The sequence below is a fragment of the Phaethon lepturus genome, unplaced genomic scaffold, assembly GCF_000687285.1.
Source record: "Phaethon lepturus isolate BGI_N335 unplaced genomic scaffold, ASM68728v1 scaffold17159, whole genome shotgun sequence".
NCBI lineage: Eukaryota > Metazoa > Chordata > Aves > Phaethontiformes > Phaethontidae > Phaethon > Phaethon lepturus.
The window spans coordinates 1-26,595 of record NW_010564332.1 but is presented as its reverse complement, the minus strand read 5'-3'; the positions used below and the strand labels follow the sequence as shown (position 1 = coordinate 26,595).

At 35.2% G+C, this 26,595-nt stretch overlaps 1 protein-coding gene across 1 annotated transcript in view; it reads right to left on the bottom strand.

Annotated features, from left to right (window-relative positions):
• PIK3C3 (phosphatidylinositol 3-kinase, catalytic subunit type 3) overlaps window positions 1-26,145 on the bottom strand; it is a gene marked incomplete at its 5' end in the record, with an annotated part of 46,520 nt that extends 20,375 nt beyond the window's left edge. The window contains 12 exons of the mRNA XM_010294856.1: window positions 10,190-10,264; window positions 11,402-11,486; window positions 14,048-14,112; window positions 14,781-14,850; window positions 15,170-15,298; window positions 17,078-17,209; window positions 17,872-17,988; window positions 18,817-18,922; window positions 21,917-21,984; window positions 23,183-23,270; window positions 24,533-24,687; window positions 25,960-26,145. Of these exons, the coding sequence (XP_010293158.1) occupies window positions 10,190-10,264; window positions 11,402-11,486; window positions 14,048-14,112; window positions 14,781-14,850; window positions 15,170-15,298; window positions 17,078-17,209; window positions 17,872-17,988; window positions 18,817-18,922; window positions 21,917-21,984; window positions 23,183-23,270; window positions 24,533-24,687; window positions 25,960-26,145 (1,276 nt within the window). The remainder of the gene's footprint in view (window positions 1-10,189; window positions 10,265-11,401; window positions 11,487-14,047; window positions 14,113-14,780; window positions 14,851-15,169; window positions 15,299-17,077; window positions 17,210-17,871; window positions 17,989-18,816; window positions 18,923-21,916; window positions 21,985-23,182; window positions 23,271-24,532; window positions 24,688-25,959) is intronic.
• Window positions 26,146-26,595: the final 450 nt, after the last annotated feature.

Here is a 26,595-nt window from a genome sequence, read left to right as displayed (position 1 = left end):
AGTGCAATCTCTAGAAGAGGCTAAGCAGCTCTCAAAAAAAATACAATCCACTGGTTTTTGCAAGACTCATAACTGTGTATTTTAGATCTTCAGCTGCCAATCTGAAATTACGGGTTTAAAAAAGGAAAGTTGATTTCAAATTTAAGAGTACAAGATAATAAACAAGATGAGTTTTTTCCTGTTATTTTTTTTTTTAAACATACGCAGTATATTCACAAAGACTGAATCAATGTTGAAACTGGTCAGTAGACAATAAATGCACAGTTATATAACAGATACTACTAATTCTTTATGCCTTCTTTAGACTTTGTGAGCAAATTAAGATATTAATACACACATTGCATTGCTTTTATTATCCCATTTGGTTGCTGTTGTATCAAATATGTTATTTTAGCTATACGTTAAGTTTACCAAGGGGAAAATAAGACTCACGGTCCTAAGACCTTTTGAAGCCACTAAATTCCAAAGAAGAATTCAAAGCTGTTTCAAAGTTCATTAAGCAACGTTAAAATTTATCAACAGTTTTCAAATACATTGAAGAACCATCACTACAATTCTACCTGAAACTGTATTTCAAATGTGCCAAAGTTTGTCTTACACTTTTTCAGCACTAAAATGCAAGAGTTGCATCATTTTATCACTACCTTTCCCTTCTCAGATCAACTGACTACATTTAAAATGTTTCTGCAGCATTAACTTGACAAAAAACTTACATATATCTCATTTCAAATGCTCAAGGCAACTTCCCTTCCTATCAAGAGCTTGTATGCAGCTATATTGTTTACAATGTTGCTCAGACCTTTACTAGAGATTATTCACCATACTTCCTTTTAATAGTACTGAACTGTATGTGAGATGCAATAGGCGGCAAAATGAACAACCAAAACACCAGCAACTTCAAAAAATTCTACTAAAACATTTAGATAATCTGAAGATTAAATATTATATAAATACACAAACAAAAATGTTGTCAACAGAAATCAAAATAGTACAATTCATAATTCTTAGGAAGCCAGTTTTGAGGAACATTCTCGACTCACCTCTTAAGTGGAAAATATTGACCACATAAAGCAAAAAAAAAAAAATTTTTTTCAAAGTGTTCTGCACACAAATTTTCAGTTCAAAATGCATAATTTATACAATGCTTTGGGCCATACCAGAGCTGCATTACAGAAAGACAGTAAGAATTCAGATATACCAAGAAACATTTACATAAAAAATTTAAAAAATAATAACATATGAAATCTGTTAAGTGGTTTCCTTAGGACAGACAGAAATCATCTTCCTGAACTCTGCGGTAATGAGGAATCAGGAAGTAAATTAAGAAGTACAAAAGGGTGATGTGTGTTTGAACCGTTTCATAAGTTAAGTTTTGCATCCAAAGCAAAGCTACCCAATGACATTAATAAAGTTAAGTCTTATATGACTAATTTATAGAGGAGAATGAAACATGTCTACAAGATGGAAGATCTTTTAAACAAGAAGGTAGAAAATTATTAGCATGATTATTAGCTAGACAGTCACAGACAGCACAGATCATACAGTCTTGTCTACAAGATGGAAGATCTTTTAAACAAGAAGGTAGAAAATTATTAGCATGATTATTAGCTAGACAGTCACAGACAGCACAGATCATACACAGTCTTACTTCAGAATTACGAAACTGAACAGCATTATGGACAGAGATCTTTTTGCCAAAGGGTATTTTAACCTGCAGCACCTGTATTCATTTTAGTATTTTCATAAGCTTAGGTGCTCAGCACTCTTGAAACTATGGAACAGCAGTATTTTTCAGTCAATCACTCCTCTTTGACCATTTCATTGAATAATAATGGTCTAGTATCAGAGAAGGCTGCTCGAGATCCATCATAAGCACTCTTCTCGAGCCCAAGAAACAAATTACATCACAGCCCATTTTCTAATGGAGATCGCAAGGATGCTTAATAAGCAGGCAAAGTATTCGTTAGTTGATAAATGCCACAACCATTACATTTTGCATACCTAATTCTGCTAAAATATCCCCTTCCTTCAACAGTTTTTTTTAAGCTGTTACAGGAGTTACATTTGAGTAACGTAAGTTATATGTAATAAAGTTACAAGGAGCTTGTTTTTGTACACTAAGTTTCTGAAGTAGGCACTTTGATATATACACATGCTGCACCATTAAGTTACAAAAAACATTTAATTAAAAAGTTTGTGGGGTCGGTTTTCTGTTTACTTATTAAAACCTCCCACCTTGAAGAGTCAAGAGACAATATTTTGAATAAAATAGTAACTCTTGTGGCAGTAATTAAATCTTTTTTTTTTTAGTTTGCTCTGGAGATAGGGAATAAGAGACGATAATTAATAATTTAAATTGGTAATAAAGATGCATCTAAAACATAAAAAAACATTTTAATAGTTGACTGATATATATATAGTCGTATAAATTTATTAGATAGTTTACTTACTCATTTTTAGAAATGACCTATAAAAGAAAGTGTAAGATAAGGCCATTCTGCATCAACATTATAGCTTCCCCAGGTGTACTTCAAAATTCAGCAGGTTTTTAAGCTGACTCAAAATGTATGTTAAAACCTTTAATTTTAATACATTAAATATATTTAATGTTTTTCAAATCCATGTATTAAACACAGACTGAACTAATTTTCATTTGTGCTGCTCCTCCAAGATCAATTAAAGCAGCATACCGTATTATGGAATATGGACAGAAGGCTCCTCTTGGTGCTTGCCTGAAGCCACTACACCAGTAAAACCAAGCAGCCAGCCTGAGGGAGTATCGCAGTTTTAGAGCTTTCTACAGCGAAGCCTGACTTATATTCTCCTCGAGGACTTAACTACAATTGCAACAACTGGAGAACAAGCTTGCTTTAGACAAATGAAATCGCTTGTATGTATAATACTGAAAATTAGGAGGAGCTTACATTATTATTTTGTTAATAAATAATAAATTTTTCAAGTTAATAAACATGATAATTTGAAATCTTTTAAATACTAAGATAAAAGGTTGCAAGTATCTGAAGTGATCACCCCAAGTGAAATTCATATCAGGGTATAACACTGAACATCCCATTTTCACGACATTAATGAATGTGATCATTAGACTATCACTCAGTATAAGCCCTATTATAACAACAAGGCTGAAGAAAGTTTCTGGTGCCTATATGACAAGGTGCAGTGCCTCAACATACTAAATTTTCTGAAAAAGCAGGATAAAAATAGGAAGTTGAACAATCCAGCTCTATGTAAAGCAACTGTTGTAGATCATATAAACTTCAAACAAAAATATCCCTTTGATCTGGAAACGACTGTACTGAAGATATAATTTTAAGAGGACAGAAAATGTACTCAGAATTTATATTCTGTGAGAACTGACTTACACTGTGAATAGCATATTGTCACCTAACATAGTCATCACTCCTGATATGCGTCTGTAACAATGGAGGGAAAAACTGCCTGTAACAACTTAGGAATGTTTTTTCTTTGTCAACTTAAATATTTTTTTTTTCTTCAAGAGCACAGATCCTCAAAACACCACTCAGTTGAAATTTGTCAGCCTCAGGTATGACAATACTTAAAAACCTTGTCTACTAATCGCAGCTGAAAAAGTCTACAGGAGAATCATCATCTTATTTGGGCAGGTGTTGAGTGAGATTCTTAGTTCTGGAGTGTCACACAATTTGTTCCATTTGTATTTGAAGTTCCTGAAAGTTATGTAAACTAGTTGATAAGAAGCCTATCTTCTCAACTGATTTTGGAAGACTACTCTTTCAAACCTTTATTTCACAGAATCACAGAATGGTTGAGGTTGGAAGGGATCTCTGAAGGACATCTGGTCCAACCTTCTGGTCAAGCAGGGCCACCTAGAGCTAGCTGCCTTGCATAGGATCATGTCCAGACAGTTTCTGAGTATCTCCAACGGTGGAGACCCCATGACCTCTCTGGGTAACCTGTGCCAGTGCTCCATCACCCTCACTATGAGTATTCATACCCATAGTGTCGTATTTATATACAATTATCATCTGTCCTCCCAGTAAATCAGACTGCTTGTGAACTTTGTGTAACACCAGTTTTTCCTAAAGGTTTTGAACTTCCATGTTTTATAAAACAATTACATTTCCCTTCTTCAATATACAGTGTCAGTGCCATAATACACTTTGATCTCTTAGACCATCATGTTTTTAGTTCAGCTTCTAATCCATCTTCTTCAGATTTATTACATCTTAATTTAAAGGGCTCTTAATTATTAGACATCCTTATAAATTAAAGACAAAACTGGAGTTCTAGTTTTGGTTTATTATTGTTCCTGAAAGACTGCTAAATCATATGGGTGAGGGTTTTTTCTTTGAGTCATGTTTTAAACTAAAAGAGAAATTACTTAAGACAACAAGTGAAACAGATTTCATCCTCTGAGCCGCTTTTGTTCTTGTAGGATTAGATATAAAGGCCTTCAATTTGTAATATTAGACAAAACCTTTAGATGTATATTTAGAAATTTGAGTTCCTTATAAAAATGGGGCATTTTAGGCATCTGAGAAAACAAAACGTAAGAATTCAGTGAACACCTCAAGACCACAGACAAATATGCACAACTCCGTGCCCTGCTTCGAGGCTAGGAGCAGGACTATATGTAGGCACCTACACATAGTTCAAGATACACAGCTTTGGACAAACATTTCTGATGTTGAAAGTGACTCACTCATCAAAGGCTAAAAGATGACATTAGCACTCTTTCAGGAAGCAGGAAAAATCTTTTCTGGAAAGCCTTCAAGTAGAGTCTCTCACCTTAAAAAATACTGCCCTAATAATCACTCCCCACTCCCCGTTTAAGCTATTTTACTGTAGAAATAGCAATTCACAAGGCATTTACTGACTGGAAGAAGATGAGATGTTTCCAGGAATATGCAATAATGCAGCATGCACACACAAAAATATTTCCTTCAAAACCTAAAAGCTGATACTGTTTTGTAGTTTTAAGTTTTTGGGGTGTTTTCTTTTGGTTTGTGGGGTTTTTTTGTTTGTTTTTTGGTTTTTGTTTTGGTTTTGTGTTTGGTTTTTTTTTTTTTTTCATTTTATGAGGTTGCCTGCATTTTTTACTGAACACCTGGTTTGCTAACATATGGAATAAAGAGGACAGAACCTTGGAAACTTCAAGGAAAGGGCATCAAACATAGAAACTTTCCCTGACTAGAAGTCAGACCATGAGGGATTTGAAAATCCATCTGAGTTCCTTTCAGCCTTGAGAGCAAAGTGATCTTTGGTTAAGTGAAGCATGGACTTACGGAGATTAAAAATTGGTGCAATAGCCAACAACATCTTACTGCAGCCAGAGAGGCTGATTTGTCCACCACTTTTACTGCTAATGCCTAGTTTTTAGTGCAGGAGAAAGTTCCCATATAACAGCACAGCAATCGTTCTATTTCACCAGAGGACTGTTAGGAAAAGCTATTGAAAACCTGCACAGAACTCAGAGATCCTTAAATGAAATGTGGAAGGCAAAGCAATTACTAAAATAAAATTAGTCTGGTGGCAATTGCCTTTTAATAGGTAAGAAAGCCTCACAAGTTATTCTGAACTTAGCTGTTCCCAACTTTAGGGAAGAGGGGAAAAAAACCCAAACCAAAATACAAAAAACCCCAAGCTCTGAATTTCAATGTGTTTTCTCTAAACTGAAACTGCCACTATTATTTTAACATGGCTCGTATAAAAAAAATTACAAATTAATGACTATTTAAACTGAATTCCTATTTTAAATTTGAAGCAATGGCATAAAAATTCCTCTGATGAAATTGTGTGCATGCATGGGATGGATGGAGTGGTTTCCTGGCTTTCTCAACAAATTCTGACGTTACCATCAAAATTTCTCCTTTGCTAACAGAGCACTGCCATGAGGAAAAAATCAGAATGCCTAATTTATTGTGATAATTTTCATCAGCTACATGTTATAACTTTTCTAAGACTACACAAAAACCTAAGAAAGTAGTATGAATTGTTAAGGACTTATTCAGGATACAGACTTTAAAATCAGTATGCAGCAACAGCTGGAGGTAAAGTTTTATCGCTGTTGATGATAATGGATAAGGGCCCAGCTTGTGCTAAGCATTTTAATTTTCCTCCCCTCACACCTCAAGCTGTCCATTCTCAAAATACACTCCATGCAGGCATATTATGAGAAAAAAAAAAAGTCAGTATTCATTGTTAAATAAGAAATACCGTTCAAGATACCTGTAAGAGAAAATGTTTTAGCATACCAACAGCTGTATTTAGGGAACCTATAATGGGAACTTGAATTTACATGTAGGTCTGTAAAGGTTATTGAAAGATTAAGTTGGTCAGTCACTAGGGTGAGAATTAGTTGCTCAGACACACACATGCGGTGCTACTCTTGAATGCCATCTGAATGTCTCAGGATAGCCTAAAAATATCTACACATAGCCTGCAAGTATGACAGGACCTTTGTGAAACCTTTGGCTGTCTATAAAGCAAGCTGAAGTTATTAAGATATCTCAAATGGGACAGATTTCACTTGTCTATCATAGCTGAAACACTATCAAAGATCTAATGAGGACTGTAAGTCCAGTCTTAAGACTTTAGAAGGCTTCTCTAACATTAAGACGTGCATATCTGGGTGTTGCATCAGTAGCTAGATCCCAACTCCACCATCAAAACCAGAGAGTACAACAAACGCAGAAGAAAGTACTTTCAAGGGAAGACAAGACAGAAGTGAAACACATGTGAAGCATAACGCATTATTACATGAAAGTTAACTGAACATGCTACATCTGGTATATCACAATCCAGCTTCACAACCATCCAGCTCTTCCTTCCAAGGCAACAAAGGGCATATTAGCTGGTAAGTCAGATACCGGCATTAATACATACATCAGTCTGTAATCCTGCAACAAGGCACTGATGTTACTTAATGCTGGGTATTCAGCTGCACAACAGTGTCTTGTTATTTACAAGTCACAGTAATATCTGCTGTTATAGATCTGCAAACAAGGAATTAGAACATACAGCAATTGATAATATATTTCACCTCCAGCAGAAGTAGAAAGTTCTCAGAGAAAATAAATATTCCTGTAGCACAATATTGACTTTATAATGTGACATTCAGATTACAAGTTAAGGCACATTTGTGAAACCGATGCAAGCATTCTTGTAATTTTTAACATTACTGATAGATGGGGATGTTTTGACTGACGGTTCCCTATATCTCTCTCCAAACAAACATCTACAGCTGCCCTTGAAGTATAACGGTAGAGCATTTAAAAATCTAGAAGTCTAGATTTCTTGTTTAAGTCTACTTAAAATAAAAGTTACCCTACTTCTAGAATTGGAGGCATAAAACAGTCATGAAAGACAGCAGAAATTATTTCACCCAGATAAACATTCTCATCCTATAGCACAACCCCCCCATCTTCTAACACCGAGTGGGAAAAAAATTGGTTTTATGAACTTCAGTATCTATTGCTTAACATTTAAATTATACCATATCTATTATAAGTACAGACATCTGTATGTTAGGAGATGATGCAACAGTTCTATTGCAAGGAGTCCAACACAGATGTGGCTGCATCCACCAAACTAACGTGTAGAGATGAAAATGTAATGCCATATATTGCCATATAAATCCAAGAAAATATGTGAACCCACAGCTGGTACTCAGCATTCTTTATCCTATTGGAAAGCTTTAATTCATTAAATAAGTATCATCCAGAAAGGATGCATATATGTCATATAATTTTGAAGAAAGTTACTTACAGCTTCCATTCTTCAAGAGAAGAATGAGATTAGCTTTTCCTAACAAGTCTAAGGGATTCTCAGTAGCAAGAAACAAGCGTTTATAGCAAGTCTTTGTTGTATTTGGAACGTAAGAATTTCTCATGATAGCTCAAAAAACCTCTCTCGGTATGTGACAGAGCATAGGCAGCAGACTGAAAACAATTTCAGGCTCAGAATGTACCGTGGATGTGCGCTGCCCTCTGCTGTACTGCCCAAATTCTTCCGCTAAGCCAAACAGCCATTGTGCTGTTTCTTTTTAACACAGACAGGTAAGATGCACTTGATCCCAAATGAAAACACTAAATACTACTGCTCTGAGCATGCAAGCAGTGCCTGCTACAGGAAGATTCATACCCATCACCTTAGACAAATGATAAGAGACCTCTAAAGACAAATTTTTAAATGCCCATATGTACATTTCCAAGCAGATAAGGAAAAATACACTTGGCTTTAGTTGCTCCCCCATGTGCTTAGTGCAAGACCTTTTACCCTAACCAAGGCCCAATGGTTAATTTTCTACTCTTTCATACAGAGCGTGCTGATTCGAAGTAATATATGCTTCAGTCTCATCTGTAAGCTAACACACCTTCCACATGGATGTGTCTCTTCTGCCCAAGTAACATTTTTAATTTACAGGTTTCCCATTCAGTAAGTGTTTCACTATTATAAACACAACCACAATTCCTAACTCTTCATTATTACATAATGAAGGTATCCAAGGCATCAGAACTCCTATGGGAAGCTGTAGTTCAAAAACAAACAAGCAAAAAACAAAGAAAAAACAAACATGAACAAAAAACCCCAACTAAATTCCCCCTAAAATAAATGTTTTTGTTTGTTAAAAACTTTGTAGAACTCATTTTCAACTAAAACATTTTAATTTCTCTCCACCCCAAGGCATTGATTGTCATAGTTGAAGTACCTTAATTTTCAAATCTTTCATTTCCTCTACTAGAGAAATCTATTTATTTAGAATCACTAGAATTATTTACTCTGTCTGTGAACTATTAATCCATACAGATGGCAACAAAAAAATAACATTAAAAAAGTTGAAACAAGTTAGGGAGAACCAAAATATATATCTGCTATTTTGAACTTTCAAGATACATGTGTTTTGCTGCAAACTGAAGGATGTATAAACAGTAACTTCTACTACTTTCTCTTCCCTAGCTTAAATTGGTAATGAGCAGGACACTAAAGAGTCTATTTCCTTCTTTGTTTTCAGAGAAGACTTAAAAATAAAAAAAAAATCTCAACAGGAGCTGAATGGTCCAGCCAGCTCAGCTAGTCTGATTATGAAACACTTGGATTTTTGCTGTACAATGGATTGGTTTCATCACCAACACAAGAATTATAGGGAATAGAAGATGCATCATGTAAATTCCTTAGAAAAATTTCTTAGAAAGCTCACAGAACCACTTTGTTTAAAAGAATGTGAAATCTGAGACGGGAATTCGCATGAACACCTCAATGAAGTCATCAAAATTATACCTAATTCTGTATGACTACTGACAATACTTGTCTAAACATCTACTGTTATTTGGAATAGTATACATAAGAACCCAGAATTATTTGACAATTATTAAAATACAACTGGCATCTAATTAGTAGATCTTGAATTTGCTTTCTGATAGCACGTTAAAAAAAAGCTACGAAACAGGAATGTAAGAATTTAATGAAAAATGGTTTGATAAGAACAGTCGGGATACTTGGGGTTGGAGTCACTTTACAAATATTTTTTAATGCATCCCTATTTTTCATCTTTGGACCAAAAGTTCTGAAAAAAAAAAAAGGTAATTATGATTTTAGCCAAATTTAAGATAACAGTGAAGTGCTTCTCGGTCTTAGGTAAAGGCAGTCAAATTTTACTGTATACTACATCCATACCTTTTTCAAAAAAAGTAGCACCCCTCAAGAAAATTCTTGTGTTAAACAAAAAACAACTTACAGGTCCAGTTTTCAGTGTAAAAAAAAGTGACAGTAGAACAAGCCAGCTGAAAATTAAACAAAAACCCTGGTGTTTAAACACATGTCTGTGTTTAGGTGAAGTTAGACTTCCATTACCTACAGATGTATAAATGGCTCTTAAACTGACATCAAAATCCCATATCACATACCAGATACACATTATATCTTGCCTACTAATGTGTTTAAAGAGCAATTTATCTACCTGTTTTCTTATTCTTCAGCTGCCACTTCACACTACTAATCAGTTAAACCTAAACTTTGATTCACTGGATCAAATATTACTTTAGATGAGACAATAGAAGTTTACATTTAAAAATATATTCTCATCTACAATACTCAGTGGGTTATACTCAAAAGGAAAATGGAGCAAAACAGTACCAACACATTAGAAATTTAACAAATACTGTTATAAAATTATACTGCTAAAAAGAATTACCTGTTTTTGTTAGCAAAAGATTATCCAGATGTCTATCTCCAACTCCAAGGATGTAAGTAATTACACAGTAACCAGCTGTAACAAGTAAATAGTCAACATCAATGTAAGTATCTTTCCTGGAGAGCAAAACGTTCCACACAATTAACAGCAGCATATGACATGATCTTGGTTCTTGTTCACAACTAATAAATATACCAGAAAGACTAGGAGCAGAGGTGGTGCTGGTGAAGAATAAACAAGATTATCATCTCTGTGAAGAACATTTGAATTAATACATTAAAACTCTGAAGTTCATTCAGTACCGCCTAGAATTTCTTTCTATGCAGTTACATGCCTAACACTAAAAGCCTAAATCCATTCAAGATTGTGAGCAAGGTACTTCAAAGGAAGATGAAATATTTTGAGCAAAATGAATGTACACATTTTGAACTTAAGATATTTTAAGACAACTGTAAACAAGCATTAGACACTGATATGAATGTGAATGTATACGCCAGCAGAATTCACAAGCTAAGCAGTAAGCCAGGCAGTGACAAATAAATTAGAACAAACATGAACTGTGTTAATGCTTACTTTGACCCACTAACCAGAACAGTCTGAAACAGTTCTAAAGACTGTACGATCAGAAAGAGAAGATACTGTGGAGCAACAAGCAAATTCCATTTTTTTTTGTTGTTGTTGGGGTTTTTTTGTTGTTGTTTTTTAGAATAAAGTTGCTTTTAATTTACTGGACAGCAAATGTGTCATTTTAACCTTGCCATCAGTTTACTGAACAAGAACTACACTACCACTTTTTCTTGTCATCCAAATGGAACAAGAAGCTAAATGTAGCCTCAATACCCCAAAAAACCAGATGTTTTAAAATTTCCTAGCTCAAATACAGATGATTTATTACTGTATAAATACTTTACATCTCCCTGAATTATCCAACGCATGATGTGGGAGGGGCAGAGGTTAAGATTATTGCTAGAAAGCAAAGTGTATTTAGCTTGTAGTCTCTTTTAAGGAGAACAAAAAGAGGGCTGAGGAAAGGAATTGCATATGACATGTCAGGCTCAAAACTATCATTTTCACAGGGATTCTGACAGCAAGTACATGCATATCTTGTTGTCATCTATCTGCAGTCATCTAAACTGAAATGTCTTAATACCTCACCTACCCCGTCCTTTATACTTCAGATACGAAGTTACCACCTCTAAGACTGTAACTTACCACAGCTCTTAACATATGTGTCCATCACCTCGGCACTTATTCCATGAGGGCCGGTCTCACTCGGTGCATGTTTTCTGAAGAAGTTCTGGAGGGGAAGTCAACAACAATATTTAGTTATTCCACATGATCTGAAACAGGTTCTTTAGAACTGGCAGAAAGAAAGATTTAAATCAAGAACACAAACTGTCATTATTACAATCTGCTGAACTAACAACCACTCCCAAATACCCTAGTAAGGTCTAATTTAATTTTGTATCGCTTTATTTTCTGTCTTAATCATTGTATTCTTATACTCAGTAGAAACAAATATGAAGTTCAAATTGAAAAGGTTCAAATTGAAATTCTTTACTAACAGCTTCAAAAAATTAACAATGCATTGAAAAGTTACTAATTAGTAACTACAAGTGCAAGATACTTCCACAGGAAACTGTTTATGCCAGATCAGCAAAAACTAGAACAGGATTCAGTTCAGATTTGTTACCGATTACTAAATCCAATACAGATTCACATTTGGGACACACACTCTTACAAGGTTTATCATCATTATGTGCCTCCCTATTCCTCAACACAGCCAACCACTGCTGAGTTTAAAAGGAAAATATAAGTCATCAAATAGAAATTTGGTATTTCCTGTGAAATGCGGACAGGGAGAAAACAGTCCTTCCCCACTACTCAGAAGAAAAATTTTTTTTTTTTTTTGACTGCGACAAAAGATGGGTAAACTAAATCCAAGCCTAAGCACGAGTTTTGTCCTGCAAGCAAACATCGAAGTAAGCAAGCACCAAGCACCGGAAAGAGGAGCTTTGTAGGCATCCACATGACGTTAAGTGACTTAAATCCTAATGAAAAAAAGAAGGGATCTTACAAATGAAAAGGAGGTACTGACAAGAAGGTACCTGCAGGCTAATTTAAGAAAGTTTTCCCTGAAAAGCAGTCCTTTTGCAACATGTATCGGAGTTTTAAGGACTGGGAAAAGTTTTAATTATCTTTGCTTAGAGAGGAACAAGCCCTACTGAGATCTATTTAAAAAGCTGCAGAGCAGAAAGATTCTGTTAAATGAAATCCCTAAGAGAAATGTGGATGGAAATTTTTAATTGGTTAACAGGACACTAGAGAGATCTACTGTCAGTGCTCCAAAATTTTACATGCTGTGTGTAAACAAACAAAACAAAAACCAAAAACAAATCAGACTTCAGACCATCCAAATGCTAAACGGTGGAGAGTGGACGAGAAGTACCTGATGAACTGTAACTTCAAGATTGCTGATAGAAGGTAAGTAACACTCAAACACCAAAACATTAAATTTTATATATTATACATTAAATTATATATATAAATTAAAGTTATAAATTAAATAATTTATTTTTTGTAAAAATACATTTAAATTTTCCTTACAGCTGCACAGCAACTAAAACAGTGGGGCACCTATTTTAGATTGGAATGTGATTTTATAGTGAATTGTAAAATGACAATTTCACAAGCATTCTGAAATATATTATTCTATAAAAACATATAATGGACAAGAACATGAATAGTACATTTCCAAGATTACAAAGGACTGCCAAGAAAGTACTTTAAAAACTATATGATTACTGAATGTGTAGTTACAGCTTATCACAATCTTTATGGAAAGGAAAGCTCAAAAACCTTATGCAAGTTGATGCTGGTCATTGATTAATGATAAACATTTTTTTATAAATGATAAGCATTTGGTATGCTTGTTTGTTACACAAATGATAGTGACAAACGGTAAGCATTTTTTAATTCCTATTTTTTTAATATATGTAGTTTATAGTAGCTGGGAGCTATTTGCATTGGCTCCCACTTACTAGCTAAGAGCAAATGCAAACTCCACCATCAACCATATGAAAAGGGAAAAAAGGTACTGTGACAAACTGAATCCAACATAAAGGTGCTCATTAGCTACATAACTCATATGTCAGTTTGGTGTGTTTTTAACTAACTTTTTATCTCAACCAGTTGAGCTCTGCTACCTAGCTTTGGTGCCATGCTTGAAATCAGAATGAATTTAGTGTGTCACTGTTCAATTATGTGTCCCTGCCCAATTCCACAACAGTTACAGAAAGCCTGTTAAGTAAAAAAAAATAATTAGAGAGAGACATAAAAAATTCACACATTTCTATACATCCACTATGTAGATGTATAGGGGCAGGGAAAGAGACATCAGAAATTATACAGACAAACGATTTAGTTGTTCCATTAAAAAAACCACACACAAGTAAACAAAAAACCAAACAAAAAAAAAAATCATTAAAAGATACTTTGACAAGGTATCAAGCCAAAACTAGTGGATGAATGAGAGATACACTTTAGAACAAAACAGTACACAAGTGCCATGCATCTCCCACTCATCATTACAAAAAAGACAGAATTTCAATATCACAACTACATTACACTTTAATTATTTAACTGGTATTATTTTTAGAAGATGAGATGCTCATATGTTGATTTAAGCATAATTTTTGGAATTATCTGCTGTAAATACCCTTATATTTCAAGCTGTAATTTTTCTTCTAACAATGGATACAAAAATCAGTTGAGAGACTAAAGACTTTTGTATGATATTTAAGCTTGTAATTTATACTGTCTGACCAGAAGACTACTTAAAAATCTCCCATCCCATACCTGTATACTTTCCTCAGTAGCAAGTACTTCTGCAACTGGTACGGACTGAATAAACTGCATGAAGCCTGTGACAGAAAACAACCAAAAAAACCCAAAATCTTCAATGCACAGAACTTTCAAGCTACTCTATAATGCATGTTTATTAAAGGACAACACTAATACACACTTTAATTCAACAACTACTCATCAGCAAAAAAACCATGTTTTGTCCCAATTTTCTGCCTTCGGTAGTTTTAAAACAACTTGTCATTAATATCAAATCAGCTTGCAAAAGGTCTGTTGTTCACAGTTTTCATGAGAAGAGAAAGATAAAGCGATGGCTTTCTAAATATTTATTCAGAAAGTATCTAAAAGTATAGCCAACTTTCATTTTGTTTTGTCTTGTATTTTTCCTCCATTTCAGATCTATAAATAGGAATATCAAAAGTTACTTGTTTGAGAGCACACAGCAAGCTAGCAGTAAAGGTAACACTACTGGTTGTCACATACTCCAAAATCCAGACCAGGCTTCCTTCATGAAGGTATTTGAGTTACCTATGGAATACTGTGGTCACTCAAGTCATTTACTTCCATGACTTACATTGCAACAAGACTGTCTTACACATTTGAATCCTTTTTAGAATGCTGTACTATTTTCATGAGAGATGTTTTCTTAGTGTGTCACAACCTATGAACAGAGGGAGAAGACGACGACTCCCACTACTATATTTTTAGGAAATCGAAGTATTCCTACCATGTTTTGTACTAGTTGCCAGCACTTTATAGGGTGTCAGCTTCAAATCCAGATTCTCTTTTCTTAACAGCTGGGAAAAAAAAAAAACAAAACACATACAAAAAAGGAAAGATGAATGCATTAAAAATCAGCTTCTATTTCCAAAAGGAAGGTGTATTGGACATTGATCTCCACTGTTCTTCACTGAAATCAGTTTTGAGCAAAAGTCTGTATCACAATTTTTTTTTTTTTTTTTTTTTTTTTTTAAATCTACACAGGATCATTGCCTGGCTATAAAGAAAAAAAAGTCACCTAAGATCTGAGAATCTGGAATTTATTAGCAACGTTAAGAGAGAGTCAAGGGAAATAAAGAACACAGAAGGGCAAGGATGTGGATTAATAATTCTCACCTTATCCATGAGTGAAATAATCTGAAGAATAAGTTGATCTTGACGTAAATCATCACCATGCTTAAAAATTACAGGATATTTGCCCCCATCTTCTGTCTTGAAGAATAACTGAGCAGGCATTAAGGCACTCTGGAAAAGGAAACTTACTCTACTAAGCTGGTTCACAGCAATGTTCACATTAGCATGTTGCTACAGTGGAGTTCTAAAATATAAATCCTTGTCTTCTGCATTGTAAATTAGAAGTGAATTAACAAGTAGCAGGTCATAGGATTCAAGTATCAAATTCAGTTAGAAAAAGGTTTAGAAAAGTCCCATTTGAATACCAACAGCATTGCAGTGAGCACCAGAAGTCTCTTCACATTCCTCAAGTTCAGTAGAAAAGAAGCAATTCTGAAGCTTCTAAAAGTAGTTACTCACTCTCTAGGACTCAAGAGTTAGAACATACCATTTCCACTTAGCAAAATAGTGATCTAGGCATGGTTTTTAAAAAAAATATCCTAAGGCTTTCCTTCTTTTTTTAGCAAGGAACGTGAAGGATACATTCCCCCCCTCATCCCCCACCAGCAGCACAAGAGGAAAGGACCGGATTCAGATTTTGTTTGTATGCATGTAATTCCAACCAACATAGAAGCACTATGCAGAAGGTCACAACAAAACAAATTTAAACTGACCAGATCAAAGAGACACAATTATAGGATAAATATCAAAGAAATGCTAGGGGCAAGACATCTTAAACAATTAATTCCTTCCTTAATCTATTTAGTAAAGGCAAAAATGCCTTTGTACATTGTTGTTCGAGAAAGTCAATTTAATTGTTTGCAATTTCTCTACAGAGAATGGGTTGAAGGGGATACCCTACATGCATGATTTCATTTATTGCAACTGACCAAGTCACTTCGCTCAAAACCAAAACAAACAAAAAATAATCAAGGATACAGAGTTTACTATTTGAGCAGTTTACATTAGATTTGCACATGCAATGATGTTTCAAAATTATTAAGTCCCAGAAAAAAAGGAAAAATTATTCTTTACATAGTCCTACTGCCATGTGATGTCCAAGAGCACCAAAAATTAGTCATTCTTCCCTCTTTGGGTTTGACACCTTTTTATCCCATAGTACAGAATGAGAGATTAAATGGAAGTCTGTAACCTTTCAGAATCAAGAGGATCAAAGCCATCTCTGATTTTGAAACAAGCTACTCCTCATATTTCTGGTCCTAAACTTTCTACATTACTACAGAAGACCTATATGTAGACTATCTGACTTGAGTTTGTCCTGATCAAGTTAAGCTATTATTCTTGATAGGAAATACTTAGTTACTGTTGCAGCAGTCTTTTTGTCACATTCTTCCCCCGACTCTTAAATCATATTCACTGTAGAAGTTGACTCAAGTTTGTGAAACCTTGCTTTGATGAGAAGATCTTTCCAACATTGCCTTCAACCTGAAGTGCAACAGCATGCAACTGAAGCAGCATACTCTTCAACGAGACTAACTGGTATATAAAGAAGCAAGCCAAGGCTGGGAAACCAAAAAATGGTATGGTAGAACACTATGCAAAAATGTTTATCTCTGATTTTAAGTAAACAGAAATTAAATCACAAGCAACAAGTAGCCTGTCAAAGTTTGAAATACTAGGCATAATAAAATTATGACCTAGTAGAGATGATATATCAACCCGAGTTGCCAGAGCAGCTTGAACATTTTTTAATTGGCAGAAAATGCTTCCTGGACATCAACTTGAAAAAAAGTTTCACAAAGAAAATAGAGTTGTTTAGCCACTTTAAGAGCGCATTACAGTTACCTTTTGCCTCAACTATGTCAGCCTCTAAGTCTTTTAACTGATGTTTCTAAGCTTGTAGCTCCTAAGATTTGTGTGTATTTCATCTATTCAGAAGATCTTATTTACCTTGAAAAGTGTGGCTTTTTCAGGGATTATCCCTTTAATTTTCACCTGAGGTTCCAGCGGAAGTGGAATAAGTTCCATATCTGCTAAGTTCATCTTTTCATTATCTGCTAACAATGCCTGAAGCCTCTCATTCTAAAAGAATAAAAACTTGTTTAAAAAACAAAAACACACATACTAGCTATAGACAAACAGTTAAAAAGTCTTTTAACAGAGGATCTAGCAATTATCCAATTTATTAAATTCTTTACTCTTCCAAAGAATCAAGGTTTCACTCATAAAATGCAGTGAAATAAAAATTATCTATTTGAAGTAATCTGAATAAGATATTCCATCTAGTCTGAGTATAGTCAAGCAGGTTTTTTAAGTACCAGGTATAGCAGTCTTACAAAAATTTATTTTTAAATTGCCTGCACAAGTAGAAGGATGATTTATTTTCTACACCAGTAGCAAGTGTTAGGTCTGTTTCAGACACTTGATTCAAGCCTTCATCTCTGATACTTTAAATCCCTGAACTCAAGGAGATCCCCTCCCACCAATGAACCAAATTGCCAACAGCTTGCGTAGATCACAGACTTCATGGCTTGCTCTACATTCTTACATCTGTAGTTACCAGAAACACATAACAGTCAATTTTCAAGTACTTTACACTTGGTGTCCTACATAATAAAGGTCAAATACATATACAGGACAGATGGACATCTCTTACAATCTCAGTGCTAAGAATTTTTAGTGAGAAGCTAGAATTCTTACTGTTGAATGCTAGCCAGAGATAAGTTTTCCAATCCTTTAGTTACCTTTTTCTTACGATTCCCACTTTCACGCTGCACTGCTTTCATTACATGAACCAGCCGATCTACAAAAGTCTGCTGGGCTGCCAACAACGAACGCATAACTCTGACAGACTTATCACCCTAAGTGAATTAAAAGAAACAAAATTAGTTCTTTGTTCTGTAATTATTTTATCTAGAGATTATTCCTTTATTCTTAGGCCTTTGGGCTTTTAAGAGGTAAGTGAATAATGATCAATTTTCTGTCAATTCAAAAGGTATTTTCTGTAAAACACCATCAGAATCACTGTAGCTGGCAATCAATTATCTGACCTACTACTGCACTTCAATTTGCATCAACAATTTCAGCGGTGAACAGTCATGCATGACAAGCCTATTCACACAGACAAAGTAAGTTAGTAAGAATAAGCACATGGAATATTCTTACAAAGCCTAAGAATTAGATTTGAATAACATCCCTAAAACGGGAATTAGTATGAAGTGAGCGACACACTAAAATGAGGAAAGACTGCACACCTGCTGTAAATCATAAATCACAAAAGTTTGTTTGGTTGTTTTTTTTTCCCCACTGCTCCAGCACCCTCTGCTGCTGATACACAGAACAACACTGTCTGTGAATTCAAAAGACCGGTCTCTTGTCTCAATTTGCACCGCAAGGACAAGTGCTTCCAATAAAGAAATAGTAATTAAAATAAACTGATTACACAAGGCAGAGGATTTTAGAACCAGCATGTTACTACCAGGAACAAGCAATAAAACAGAGGAAAAAGTTCTTTTCTTTTTCAGTAGTTTCTTTGGTTTACCACAAACTCAAAATTCAAGCAAAAGTAGAAGCTTTTCTAAAAATTCCATATGTATGACATGAAAAACTGTCCTCCTTCTAGTCATCTGTGCCTTTTTAAAGAATGACTATCCCAAAACACTGTATTTTTCCTTACACAGAGGCATTACCTTCAGCAAAGCCTGACTAAATCTTCGCATCACATTTAAGTACATTTCGTGAGTCTTTGGGTCCCTCTGCTGAGTGTCTTGATCTTCACACTCCACTATTACATACCTGCAGCATAAAAACAACCCAAGTTATGCTGTACTCCAGTGCCACACAATTTAAGTGAAATACAGCAAGCCCTGTATTATAGGCCTGGAACTAAAAATAAAGTCGGTATTTGAATAGGGTATCAACCAACAGATGAACTCTTCAAAATTGCATAGTCAAGTTCCCACTTGGATCAGGAGAGTCCCTTAAAGTTTCTGAAGTCTTCCACTTACAGTGAAGTGGCATCTCAAACAGACAAGTCCAAATCATATGAACACTCCAACCAAGCAGTACAGGTGGGAGGAGTGGGCATTCCACGGTGCTGCTACCCTCTACATAGGGGCTGCAAGTATACCTGCAAAAACAACAGGAATCTCACCCTACCTGTTCCCTGTTTTACTATTAGCAATGGTGGAAGAGATGGTATCCTGAAGGAGCTCTGCAAAGTCTACATTCCAAAACAAGTTTTCATTTCTAAAAATTATGATTCAGGTACAAGAGTTGAACAGTACAATTTGGGACAGTTATACTGAAAATTTATTTTGTTGTGTTAAGCAGTTGTTTGGAATGCTTTTGTGCTTCCTTCTATTTGCAGCACTGACAAGCAAAAAGTAGCTATGCACTGAAGGTCTTCTTTCTGTTGAGCACTATATCTCCTAGTACTACCTAGTAAAAATGTAACCCCACTATTAAAAAAGAAGAAGAAATTAGCAAGTCAGTCAATTTTCAAACACTGCATTTGGATTCAAAAGTGACTGCACAAACACACAGACTTTACAGTGACAGCTAGAATTAACCTTTCATTATGCACTTGTGTAAAATCTCTTTACAACAATGATTATGAGACAAGATTAGAGGTCTGTCATTTGCAGCTGATCAGATTTTACTAGTCTTATTTATAAATACACAATATATTATATATATTAAAATAAGGCCTATGTAACTTATTCCATCAGTATTATCTCAATACAATATATAACTAGAGATTACTTCTAGATCTGTGCTAATATATTGTTCCACACCGTTCCCTCACTAAAATGACAAAATTACATTTGTAATATGTATAAAAATAGGTCCATATTTACAAAGTCTGAGCACCAAAACATCAGTGAAAAAAGTAATGAATTGAAACATCCCATTTTCGTCTTCATTTGTTAAAAAGCCTTAAGACAGTTTCTCAAAGGTATCTTGAAACAAGGAGTAAGAGTAATTCTTCATACTTGGATAGGTGTCTCATAGGTCCCAGAGACAGAAAAAACCAGCAGCACTGACTTCTGTAAGCGCTGTTAAAGTATAAGGATAGGACAGCTTTACAATGACAAGTGAATGAACAGGAGGCTTGATTTTCAAGGGTTATTGTACTTTTTCCATTGATCATTTTAGGTGCATGCTGTGTCTAGGTAGTTGAAATGAGCAATTGATCAGCAGCCAAGAGGATTTATGGCTACGTCAGCTGAAACAGTGGCTGCAACATTTGTATTTTGTCACTGAGAAATTGAGATGTCTGGAAGGAAAACAAAGAATAAATTGTCTGGTTTGGGGTTTGTGTGTTGTTTTTTTTCTTCCCTGCCTCCCCCCATCTGTTTTAAGACAAAAACTTCAGAGTTCTGGATGCTTTCAACTTTCTTCTTTCTGTCTGAGATGTTGCTGAAATGTGAGTGCACAGTTTCTATCAATGTGATAGAAATAAGCTAACCTAATAACACTTACCTTAATGAAGGATATTTGATTAGGTCAAGCATTTGGCTTCTACCCACATCAATTCAGCCTGCACTTATTCTAATAATTTAAATTTAACAGCACTCCTTTCTGAAGCCAAACATTATCTTTGGCCACTGTAATAGAAGTATGTACACTGCCAAGCTGTAGTTAGGTCATGCACTTAAGTATTTTCAATTCAAGCTGCTGAAAAAGCAGTGAAAATAATGAAATTTAGAAAGACATTTACAAATGGAATCACTCTCAGGGTAGGTCAGGATTATTGTACGAATTTTGTAAGGACAGTTTGGCAGGTTTACATTACCTACCACACTCTATTCCTAATCCACAACTTATCTGTGGTTAATATTCATAGCACATTAACATATAATCATGTGTATTGGTATTTTTCATTATAAGATGCATCTACGAAGGATACAAATAAGAATCGTTTCACTTAAGTTTAGTCATGTAAAAGGCACCTAAGCTCTCTATTTTAAAATATGTGTGTATACACAACTAAATAGCTGTATGTGTTGTATATATGCAAATATATAGGTACATTAATATATACACATATATAAACACACACCTTTCAGAGAATACAGCTCTATTCATCGCAGCTTTCTTCAAGTGAGGCAACTCCTGTCTGCAAATGCTTACTCAGAAGCATGCAGATGACTCATTCAGGCATCTAAGTTAATTCTTAAGGGACTGAAGTGAGACAAGATCTTTAGCTGAGTAATTTTTCCTCTCCACTATCTAGATGAACTATTCACAAATAAAATGCCCTCTTAAGAAAGCACACATTTGCAATGACTTTGTGCTCATAGCATAACCACAAGTGGAATCTAAAAAATAATTAAGTTATCACAAAAAGTTGTGCTTTATGAACCTTCATAAAGTACACTCAATACTAAAGTGCATAACCTTAATATTCTAGCCAACACTGTCAAAAACTACAAACATAAGCCAAACAGAAAAGGAGAGCAGAAGTTTATCTACTTCCCACAACCATAAACTTGAATGACAACTTATAAACTACAGTTAGACTTTTTTTTTTTAAAATGTACTTTATGCCCTACAAATCACCTTCCTTTGTCTAACAGTAAAGCGCATTTGTGCATTCTAAAATACAGCTCCCTCCTTTTACTAATTATTTTGTTCAAATGTATATTGTTTTAAATCTACTCCTTCACCCTGACAGAAACTGAGGTTCTCAAGTTCTTAAGACAGTTCATCTTTTGCTGTGCATCCTTCTGGGCTTCCATTTCAATTAGATATTGATAGAGTATGAATAAATAGTTTCTAACATACCAGTATAAGTAGTTTGCCAACGTGGAATTTTTGCATGCTCGTGTTATCAAGAAAGTGCAAAGGTCTTGCTGGAAGGGAATTAAGAAAAGCAAAATGAAGTTATACAGAAGTCTGAGCCCCTGGGAGAAAGACAAAGTTAAGGAAAAACCCCAAACAATTGCGGAGAGTTTTGAGAGATACATTCCCTTCTAAGAGCTGAATCCAATCCAACCTAATATTTAAAACATATCAGTTTTAATATTACTCCAAAACAAATCCAGCAACAACACTACAATTAAAAACAGGTCTGCTGCTACAGTAATCTATTTACCAACATGTTAGAAGTACATGATGTTCTCCAACAATAAATCTTTAACATAAATTTTGTATTTATATTACACTTTCCTCCTATGCAATTATCCCTTGCTGTAAGACTCAACCTCAGAAGGTATTTGCTACCCTGTTTTGCATCTGAAGGATCTGGAAGTCATTAAGATGCTCTACATTTTAACATAAAGAACTAATCTGTAGAGTATACACAGTATTTAGTTGCTTTTTCAAGTTTCAATATTCCCACTAACAAGCAACCTCTGTATCTTTACTGATATGCTCAACTTGAAGCTTATTTTCTATGAAATACTAAAACCCAAAAAGAAAGACTGGCAACAGGGAATGGATCTTTAGTTCAAAGACCAATTAACTGCACATCAGATTAAAATCAGATTCCCCTCAAACTGTCTTTTCCTTGTATCTTTCCCTCCCTCCAGTCCCATTTTTATTACTCTTCTACTTGTGGTATAAATTGAGCATAATCTTTGGCAGATGTAAAATACCACAGTGGCTCACTTAGGTCCAAAACGATGACACCCACACCAAAGAATATGGCTACAGGAAGAACAGACTGCAGAAACTAAAAAATTTGTGTAAATGTTTTCCATTAAAAAAAACTGCTTTAAAACATGTCAAACATATGCAATTGTCAGTATCTAATCAGAACGTGCTAGCCTTTGCAGTAAATTTCTCCTTTAAAGAAGAGTACCTTAATTTTATGAAGAATTCAATACCCAGTCCCCCAATTTTGAATAGTGAGACCATGTACATAAATAGATGGCCTGTAAAAAAAATTCAGTTAAGCTATTGCTATTTCTTAGCATTTAGTTTATATTTATATTCTTTGTGCACTTTAAGTAGCAAGATTCACATATTCACAAATAAAATCTAAAAAAAGTACCAGGTCACTAAAAAAGCCTCAAGTATCAAAAATACAAGGTAAAGCATTTGACTTACATCAAGGCTTTCATTGTCTGCAAGCTCCTTTGTCTTAGAAGCAAGAGGTGGTGAGGAAACAGGTGGAACAGGGCTCATGATCTGGGAACTGCATGAAGGAAAGCATGTAATTGGCGTGATTCAAAGTTCTTGCTTGGGGGCAAGGGGCATGCATGGAAATAGCAACATATTTCACTTCCACAGCATAATAAACTCAGAAAACTGGACATGAAGCATCTTTGAAGACAGTATCTCATGCCTGTTTCAGAACAATCTGCATGAACAGCGCATTTGAAAGCTGCAGTTCCTGAAAACGGCAAAAATCTGTGCCTGGACAGCTACACAATTTATGTCTGTGAAGGACATTCGCGTACATCAAATTTAGCATTTTGTTTCATCTTCCATAAAAAAATAAGCAGACACAGGTGGGAATTTAGCAAATCCACATTTCCGGGATATGTTTTTTTTAAATGTTCTTAAGATGAAATTGCTAATACGCAACACCTGCAAGCACTCATCTCTAGAACGCAATTACACACAACAGAGGAGACAAACCCAATGCTTGCAAGAAAAAAAAAAAAAAATCAGACAGTAAATTTACCTGAAAGGAAGTAATCAAACAGCTCTACTAATGTCTAAGTGTCATGGCAGCCTCAAAATACACCACACATTCCAGGACACCCACCCTACAGCTTAGCAGCAAGATCAATGAGCAGCAGTATACTTGTAACATGAAAAGCATAGCCTAGCGACACAAGTGATTACACACTGAAGCTTAAGACTAAAAATGATAGAAATTTGTATTAAGTATTCATAGGAGACTCCAGTTAACCAAGCTGGTTTGCACCTTTCTTAATACCATATTAATCCTATATTTCAGTCTTTCTTTTGGATTCCTGCAAGAATAAAAAATGTGCTTCCCTAGCTCCTTCACATTTACAGGATTCTCCCTACACCTTCTTTTGCACAAGCAGGAAAAAATTTCTTTCCATTTCAGACTGATCAGAGTTTTAGATTCTTATTCTTTAATGGAAGTGCGAAGCGAAGCCTCATACAACAACTTCGTTGAAGATATCCTAACTTTTGCAACAGAAAGCAAGTAATGCCAGTGTTCTTCCTGCTCTCCAGAAGCTGTCTTCCTTTACATGTGGTAAGGTCAAAGGCCACAACTTCAAAATGAAGAATGTTTTCTCCATAAACTATCTGGAGTCAGGAAATACATTCCATGTAAACTGAGGGTTAATTTTTTTTTAATGTCACTGCTTCAGATTATAAAACAGGACATGCAATGGTCCCTAAAAAGGAGGAAGAATTCGAGGGCTTACAATGTTACATGTTTCTGATTTTCTACGGGAAATCTAAGCTTCTTACCTGTCTATTTCTGCACCATTAGTTCCAGATGTTGTCATGCTTTCTGACATTGAACCTTGACTGTCCCTCTTGCTAGGTTCCAGTCCATTCTTTATGTCATCAAAGTTTTCATATTTCAATGCCTGGACTAACTGTAGCAGGTACATCAGCAAATCCTCATGGAGGAAAAAAAAAAAAGAAAATTAGTTGAAGACGTCAGTCAAAGCTGACTAGGACTCCATATATTTTTACAAACCTAATTTATAAAAAAAACTTAGGATTTAGTGTCCTGCAAAGAAATGGAAATTGGGGTCTCCCTAGCAAGGAATATACAATAGAAAAACTGATGTAGGATGAAGTTTGACTCCCAAAAGATACTGAATTACCATACTACTAATTTTTTGTTCCTCAAAAGGTAGTAAGTGCTAATTAAGTAAATATTTCTCTTAGTTAAGCTGCCCTTCTTGCTTCCAGCATCCACAAAATAAACCTTACAGTCTGTGGCTCGCAAAAAGAAAATTCAAGCATAAAATCTAGAACTTGGTGCCAGGAATTCAGATTATCTCCTCTCCCATGCACTAACTTTTTTTTTTTTTTTTTTGATCCTTTGTGTATCTGGGAATCCAAAAAACAAAAAAAACACCTATCTATTTTAGATTGAAGATTAGAATCTTTATCACCTTCTGTTTATAATGAATTTGTTCCCTCTACTATTACACTTGCTCCATTTAGTTGCCTTCAAATATTTTGTAAAAGGTACATTTTTAAAGTCCAAGCAGCATGACCTTGGCTATTGAAGCAGGTTTGCAAAAATTCTATGTATTTATGCTCCTTATTTTAAATTCTATTGATTGCCAAGGATTCAGGAGTTATGGTAATATATTCAAAATATGGTTTTTTTACTGTCAAAAGAAAATAAAATATAATTAAAGTTTAACAGATGAGCATCTATTAAGTGGGCTCTACTCACAAATCACAGCTCATCATATTCTAATCAGTATACAACACCTTATTGCACAGATGCTTTGCTACTCACTTTTTTTAGCAAGAGAGTATAATGATATACTTCCATTTACCAGGTGGATTTGTTGGAAATCTTTTAGCAGACTATTGAAGTTCAGAGCACTTCTATGCAGGTTAACATTCAAAATTTATCACTGGTTTCTGGGGAGAACATATGGTTGTTTCACCTTGTTTGACAAGCCAGCTATCACGGGCTGTTCACACTAAGACAATTAGCAATGAGTGCCACTCAATAATGTGAAGACTTTGCTCCATAAAGAGCTTAGAGTAAATAGCATCACAGTGAATTTAATTTTCTTTTTAGTTTTCCATCACTATTAAATCACTTAAGTGCCTTAAAAAGTAGCAAACATTTAAAGTACTCAATGAGACTAAAAATTCTGAGACCAGCTGACTTGCACAAGTACCCACAGACCAATTAATACCTCATCATCAGCCTGCTGAAGCCTGGCGACAGCATACCGCCGAACCGTTGGGTTGGTGAAGTGAGACGACAGAAGTTCTAGAGAGTCTTCCACATCCATGGGCTTCCACTTGCCCAGTAACTCCAGTGCTTGCTTTGCCTCTTGTGGTAGGTCCCAGTTGACACATTTTAAGAATTTTGTCAAAGCCTCAATAGAAAGAAATTGGACAAATAATCAAGTGAAAAGCCAGGCTGAACAAATGATTCAGAACAGAATATAAACTATTTCAGTTGGAAGGAACCTACAATGATCACCTAGTCCAACTCCCTGACCAATTCAGCGCTGACTAAAAGTCAAAGCATGTTGTTAAGGGTATTGTCCACACCCCCTTTAACACTGACAGCTTGGGGCATCGACCACCTCTCCAGGAAGCCTGTTCCAGTGTCCGACCACCCTTTTGGTAAATAAATGCTTCCTAATATCCAGTCTAAACCTCCCCTGGCGCAACTTTGAACCATCCCCGTGCATCCTGTCACTGGATCTCAGGGAGGAGAGATCAGCACCTCCCTCTCCACGTCCCCTCCTCAGGGAGCTGTAAAGAGCAATAAGGTCGCCCCTCAGCGTCTTTTTCTCCAAACTAGACAAGCTCAAAGTCCT